Here is a 7,189-nt window from a genome sequence, read left to right on the forward strand (position 1 = left end):
CTGTGCCATTCTCGCTGCTCAGCTGGTGTCTATGTTAAGCAACCATTTTTCAACAAGCTTATTTCCTGATAAGACCTCCCAACGCCTCTATAAAACCTGCAAGTATTCCCTGATATTAATAAAAACATACATAAAATAGAGCCATAATTACTTAATAGTAATTAATAAGTACACAGTTTTACGGGTCGAACAACATCACTACATAAATAGTGAATAAAAAAAGGAGCGCAACTTGCTGCATGAAGCAAATGTTTTACTGTAGTATACTGTAATTCACACACACAACCAGATGATAGAAGTCCCCTGAGACAGCATTTTCTTACATTTATCAGTTTTAAGGTCATTCACAGAGCACTTTTTGATGTTTCATCCTTCAGAAGGGCTCCAAAGAGAGAGCATCCTTGATTTTTTCTTTTCGTTAATTTAATGCAGAGCAATCCAAGAGGGCACTTTTGCAGCATTTTTTCAGACGGGTGGGGCACCTCTCCTGCCCTCCTCTCAGTTCACCCCTGTCTCCAAAAGAAATCCTGCTCCTCCGGCTTGGACTGACATTGGCTGTTTTCGAAACTGACTATACTAGCAGTAGGTACTGATTTGGCCAAAATTCAGTATGTAGTAAGCAGTAAGGGAACAAGAGCAACATCTGGAGTAAGCCAAAACTACCCGGATGCGTTCTGAAAATTTCACAGTATGCAGTGGACCAGTCTGCCTCGCGTTCTGTTTCCCATAATGCACAGCGCTCGTTCCACTTTTTCTTTTTTCTTCTTTTTTGACAGGGGGAACTCAGTTTTTAGGTGCTGTGAAAATTATTGAATTACAACTTCTTCACTTTTTTACATCATTAGTGAATGCTAGCAGTTTCTCTGTCAGCTTGGCCGTTGTTTACTTCCACTTTCCGAAACCGGAAATCCAGTGACGTCTGGCTCAGCATGCTGCATAACAGATCCAACAGAACAGTCATACTACATACTAAATTCAAACGCAGTATGTAGTAGGCAGTTCATTCGTGGGTAGTATGTAGCAGGCTGTTTCGAAAACAGCCATTGACTGATTTTCAGAGTACTGTCAACTGCATTTCCTTCACTTTTATTTCAGCCTTAAAGCGACAGTGTTTTGTTTCATTGAGCTGTCTTTCCAAATGAATTCCAACGATTGGTGCTTCTCCAAGCCGTGGCTGTACACATGGTTTCAGACTGATAGCAATTAAAGGTTTTCTTAGTTTCCTCTTTAGAAGAAATACATCCACACATGTTAAAATTTCAATCTGCCGACCACAGTTTCGATCTGGTAACAGACAGTTTAATGGGATAACGTGAAAAGAGAACATTCTTCACTCTTCACCCAGTTTGAAATGATTTAGATTGGCACACTTATTAAAGTCTTCCCAGAAGTGTCAACACCAGGGCTTCTTTTCATAGTTGTCTTAGAGATGTCTGGATTTATGTTTCTTCTTTGGAAAGCAGTGAAACCACACTTCAAATCATAATCAGTGTGTGGTAAGCTTTGTTGATTTTTGAGTTTGTAAATTAATGAATAAAAAGCAGTGATGTTGATCTTTGGGTTAAAATAAGTCCGTATGCTGGGCTGTCAAATCTCCAACTCTTGTAGAGGACTCTTTTACAGCATACATTTAGCACAGTGCTGTGATTTGTAATTTCTGTTTGCATGGTAATCTCAGATGAAGACTCTGCTGCGGCTAACTGACACATACAGGTACATATAGAGGCCCGCTGTGCTCAGCATGAAAGACCTTTTTTTTTTGGGGTTAGACAGATCAGATGTGTATGGTAAAATTACTCTGTTTTTTGGCTGGCATGCTGGGGTCATTTAGAAGATTAATCAGTCATAGATAAATAAACAGGCTTTGCTCTCTAAATGTCACTCCAGACCACTGCACCAGGAAAGATTACCCAGGAGTCCATTTCAGATACAATAAATCATATTTTACTTTATTTCTGCAGATTTGTAAGCGTAATTCATAAAATACAATTCACATCTTAATCCTTAGATATTTAATTAAAAAAGAGGTCCTACATTTTCCCCTATATATAAATAAATAAACCTAAACAAACCATTATGATCGATACACAGAAATAAAATGAGGCTGTGCCTACTTTAAAGCTCATACAATGAAAGTAAAAATATACTAGAAATAGTCAAGAATTCCATCTATGTATATACACTGGAAAAAATGCCCCTCCAAAAACAAGAAAAAAAACAAGGTATTTTTACCTTGAAATTAGCTAAATAAAATCTGCCAACAGAATCAGTGAAATTTTCCCTGGTAAGATTCCTTAAAATAAGACATAATATTTAGAAAACTGTGATCTTAAACTTAGCAGGGAAAACGTATTTTAAAGCAATATTTTACCAGTATTGTAAAGCTTAGTGTCTCAGAATAAGACAGGAATGCTAACAATTAGTATTTTTTCACTCAAAAAAAGATTTTTGCACTCATACATTTCATGACAAATTCTTCATTTGAGATATATTCACATTAATTTGAGTTGTATTATAGCAGCACTTCGCTAGGTTTAAGACCATCTTGTACTTGAAATAAGATTACAAAGTTTAATTTGAGCATTTTGAGATATAATGTCTTCTCATAGTTAGCTGGATATACTAATATTCAGTCATGTTGTTTTTTAGGATAAGCCAGCTATGCTCAAAAGTAGGTGTTTCATTGTGTGCATGTAGTTTGAAAATGTATATTTTTATCTGATTTATAAGAAACAGTGCCTGAAAACTGTAACCCACCCTTAAAAACAAAACTTTTCTTTCTTTCTATCTTTTATCAGTGGAGCTGTTTTCTGATAGACTCTCCAACAAAATACATTTAATTAAATCAAGTAAAGGGTTTGTCTTAAATCAAGATTATCCGTCTTCTACAAATAAGATCTTAGCTTGAAAAATGTATGAAATGTAAAATAAACCTTGTTTCTTCTAAATTACAACTCAAAATAAGATCATTTCAAGATTGTTTGTCTTAACAAGATTTTTAAGATGCATTGTTTTAAAACAAGTCCCTCTATCTTGCTCAAATGTTGCTTGTTAAGTAAATTTATCTTAAATCAAGTGGGATAAGACATTTTAACTAAAAATGAGAGAATTGCACTTGGTAAGATTTTGAGTTTTTGCAGTGTAAAAGTTAAATACAGTGTAAAATTTTAACATTTTTATTGTAAAGAAGCATTTAGGAACTATAAATGAGTATAAATCATACCAGGAGATTTTGAATACCAGTTCAAAAATGTAATATAATGCAGTTTGCCAAAAGTCTGAAAGATGAGCTTATTAAAAGATATAAATGCTAATTGAATACAGTCAAACATCAAACAGTATTTCAACATAATGGTTTAGCCCTCAGGTCTCTTATCACTATAGGTAGCCATGAGCTCATTTCTTGTTAGCTGTTTAAGCCTCCCCTCACAGTGGATACTGCTCTCTGTAGGCACATGATAATTATCTGCAGGCACGCAAAGCACTAGCTGACTAGCTCATATCCCCATGCTGTAAAGTATATGTGTAAGGCAAACCTTCCCTTCACCTTGTTTTTTTTCTGCAGTTTACCATCTTCGCTCCCCATGACAGCTGCATCAGTCATAAAGCAGACATTTTTTACCTCTTAAACAAGTACACTTCGCATTCCTTTGCATGACCAAGCTGTAATTTATGAGCTCTGTGATTTAATCTGAGTGAATCACAACCTTCTCTGCAAGTGTCGCAGTGACTCAGACAGGGCTTCTGTTAAAACGCATAGTCACCCGCACAAATGACTTCCAGGAGATTACGACATCTCTGTCAGCGGCTGAGAAATTTTTCTCAATGAAGGTAATCCAGATTAGCCACTTCAGTTCAGGGGAGTCATTCAGTCAGAAACACATGGCAAGATGGTCTACAGGAAAGAGAAATCTACTTGGCAATGCAAAGGAAATGCTGCCCTCTTGTGTCAAAATAATGTAGAGAACAGAACTTTCTGTTCCCTTTTCCAATCAAGCACAGCACTTCATTGATACAGAGATGAGATTACTGTGTTTGATGCTGTGCTGCTGCTGGTGCTGCTGATGACTCTGACATTGCTGCTTTCTCCAACAACCTTACTTGAGTTGTAGTAGTAGATGAACAGTAAGAAGCCTGCAAAAACAAGGGTGTAGGGTTAGACGTACCTTTCTTAGACTTTTAAGAAACCGGTGCTGATTGAAAGTAAATGCAGTCTGGAAGCTAGTTAAAGCTGAGTGGGCTACATCTTTTCAATATATCAGATACTTTGGTACCTACAGAGGAACTATAGCAAGGTTAACTAAAGGCACCTTGAACGAGTAGATGAAACTCCTTTGGAAAATATGATTACACTAGCATGATAAAAATATGTAAAATATGCACATGCCAGCTGCTTACGCCCCTGAAGAGGCCCCTGCAAAGGTGACAGTTTTTATCTTGAAAGATAATAAGTTGTTTGGGAAGTGGTTGTGTATGCTGTCTCTTGCCATGTGTAATGAACTAGGCACAGACATTCCCTGTTGGCTCCAACAGGTCTCTCACAGCCACCTTTGTAGTCGTAACGAGCTAGAAGAGATTTTTTATCTTGCGCACACAAGATAAAAATCATCACCTTATGGGACTTATGGGGTTCTGTACACAGGTTATAATCAAACTAGAAAAATAAACCCTCTACCATTGAAAGAAATTGCAAAGGATGCTCAGATTATTGATGGTGCAATACCTCCATCTGCTGTCCAGGTGGGAGTATTGCATCAAATAGTGTGTTTCATTAAACAAGATACTGCAACTTCTAAGAAAACATGCATTAGCTTCACTAAACATTTGTTAACAACAGCAATAATCAACATATATGTCTGTCTTACACCTGTTTATCTAGGCAATACAGATTAATTATGACTGAAGCAAAATATTTTCCAGGTGAGATGTTGATCCGCATTTCTAGATTACACCTGAAGTCTAAATTCGTCCTTACTCCAAATATTGTCCCAGTTTGCTTCTCACAGGAGAAAGAAACTACCAATAATAATGATAAGAAGAATAAGAATAAACAATAATATTATATTATTATGAATATTATTATGAATAATATTAGTATTATTATTTTAATCATTAGTATTGTAATCATTGCTTTAACACTGATTTATCCTATATATAAGAAATATTTATTTATTTATAAAATTTTATTATTTATGTATCTATTTATTTCTTGTGTTCATCGAATCTTGTTAACTCTACCTTATTTTTAACTCTTCTTTCCACTCTTACTTATTTTATTAATTTTACTGTGTTGATTTTATTTTATTTTTAAGTATTTTATTTATAATCATGCCTTTTTAAATTTTACCATTGCTGTTGTTTTTTGTCTCTCTTATTCTGTGAAGCACTTTGGGCTGCATGTTTTTATGTATGAAAAGTGCTATATAAATAAAGTTGAGTTGAGTTGAGTTAATAATTGTATCATTCAAGTCATGAAAACCAGTTACGACAACATATTTGATCAATACCCATAGTTGTTTCAAGTTTCAATAGTTTCAATTAACTTCACAAAGTATAGCAAACAGAATATATTTGAATCACTATTTTTATGTGAATTTGGTTTGACTATCTAGCTATCCAAAACTAAGTAATTTGGTAATTTAGCTTTGGAGTTTACCTTGAAAAGAGTTGAGGATGGTGAAGATGTAGTAGGAGGGGATAAGCAGAGGTCCATGGCTAAAGAAAGCAAAAGCCCAGGTGATGCCGAGCAGTACCAACAGGCCCAGAATGGAGAAAGAGTTTATTTTGTCCTGAGTTTTCCCTTGTGTGGGCTTAAGGAGAGAAATCTGCCGCACTGTTAGGATGAAAATGCTGAAGGTGAAGATGAACACAATGGAATAATAACCAACGTTTACTCCCTGGTGAACAACTGCGTCAGGGATCCAACACCTGAAACACGATTGGTGAAATAACATCCACTTAGAAACAACTTATCAAAATATATTTCACAAGACATACAGACAATGAGAGTTACTTACATTTTTGCCTGAGTCCCATCATCAGCAGAGATGACCAAGTAATCGTATTTACCCAAAGCAAGAAGGGGAATCACCAGAACAGCCGGTGTAACTAGAGAGGAGGACAACTGAGTGCACATATACAACAGCTGTTTTTGTCTCAGTATCACTTTAGCGAGGTTCAGTTCTCTTACCCCATCCTGTGATGCAGATCTTCATCATGTAATGTTTGATTTCAGAAGGTATCTTCCACAAAGTGCAGTATAGGTGCAGAGCTTGCATTAAAAACCAGGTCAAAGTGGCCAACATGGTGTAGTGCAGAAATGCTGCGATCGCCACACACGCACCGAAGTTCCCTATGGCTGCAATCTTGTCATTAACCAGGAAGGACAGGTTGAGGGTGAACATGGCAACAAAGAGGTTCATCAGGAGCTTGGTGGCTTGGCTTGCTTTGCTTTTCCTGTGAAGTGAGATAATCTTATGTTAGAGAAAGTCTTACTTAAAAAAAAAACAACAACCTGCATCTGAATTTGTCACCTGATTAGACAGTGCATAAAGATGGCCGCTGCCAGGAAAAACATGGATAGACCGCAGCCTATCGATGTGATGTAAGTCAGAGATTTCAGATGTGCAGAGCTGATGTTTCCAGGTGGAGGGGACTGATTCACAGAAAGACAGGTCAGATAATGCATGAAATGATAGAGTTGAGGTCACTTGTAACTCGTCTGCCTTACCAAAAGAATGCCAAAGAATGTCAGGTGTGAGCACTGGCATGTTATGCTGTCATTTGTCTCCTTTGTGTGGCAGCCATCTTTGATCCAGTGAGATGATTCTCCTGCAAAGAAAGGTGACCCTACTGTTCTTTAAAATATATACTATATATTTTTGACATTATTAGCTGTATGACTGCCCCTAAAAGTTACTGCTGGTGTTAATGAATAAGGTGTTTCTTGAAAAGAGGTTCCTTAGCATAGAAGCGACCAATTTCGCTCCAAATTATTGCACATGTGCTCTTCTTTTAAAAAATACATTTAAATGTATTTAAACAACACATGCTTTGAGAGATAGACTGCCTTTTTAGCTCATTTGCACTGGTTTAGTGCATGCAAAAACTGCATATGTGAATCAGGCCCTGAGTATCTAAGGGATCTTTGCTGTTGTATTGGTAAGTTAAATGAGTGTGTCCACCAGCT

General features: G+C 36.6%; 1 protein-coding gene across 1 annotated transcript; it reads right to left on the reverse strand.

Annotated features, from left to right (window-relative positions):
• Positions 1-3,220: 3,220 nt before the first annotated feature.
• LOC117806072 (adhesion G-protein coupled receptor G2) lies at positions 3,221-6,839 on the reverse strand. The gene is made up of 6 exons (XM_034674742.1): positions 6,731-6,839; positions 6,534-6,655; positions 6,191-6,456; positions 6,018-6,108; positions 5,657-5,928; positions 3,221-4,134 (listed from the first exon to the last, which is right to left on the reverse strand). The coding sequence occupies exons 2-6, from the start codon at positions 6,575-6,577 to the stop codon at positions 4,007-4,009; spliced, it is 801 nt and encodes a 266-aa protein (XP_034530633.1). The 5' UTR covers positions 6,578-6,655; positions 6,731-6,839; the 3' UTR covers positions 3,221-4,006.
• Positions 6,840-7,189: the final 350 nt, after the last annotated feature.

The sequence above is a fragment of the Notolabrus celidotus genome, chromosome 22, assembly GCF_009762535.1.
Source record: "Notolabrus celidotus isolate fNotCel1 chromosome 22, fNotCel1.pri, whole genome shotgun sequence".
In the NCBI taxonomy this organism is placed as follows: Eukaryota; Metazoa; Chordata; class Actinopteri; order Labriformes; family Labridae; genus Notolabrus; species Notolabrus celidotus.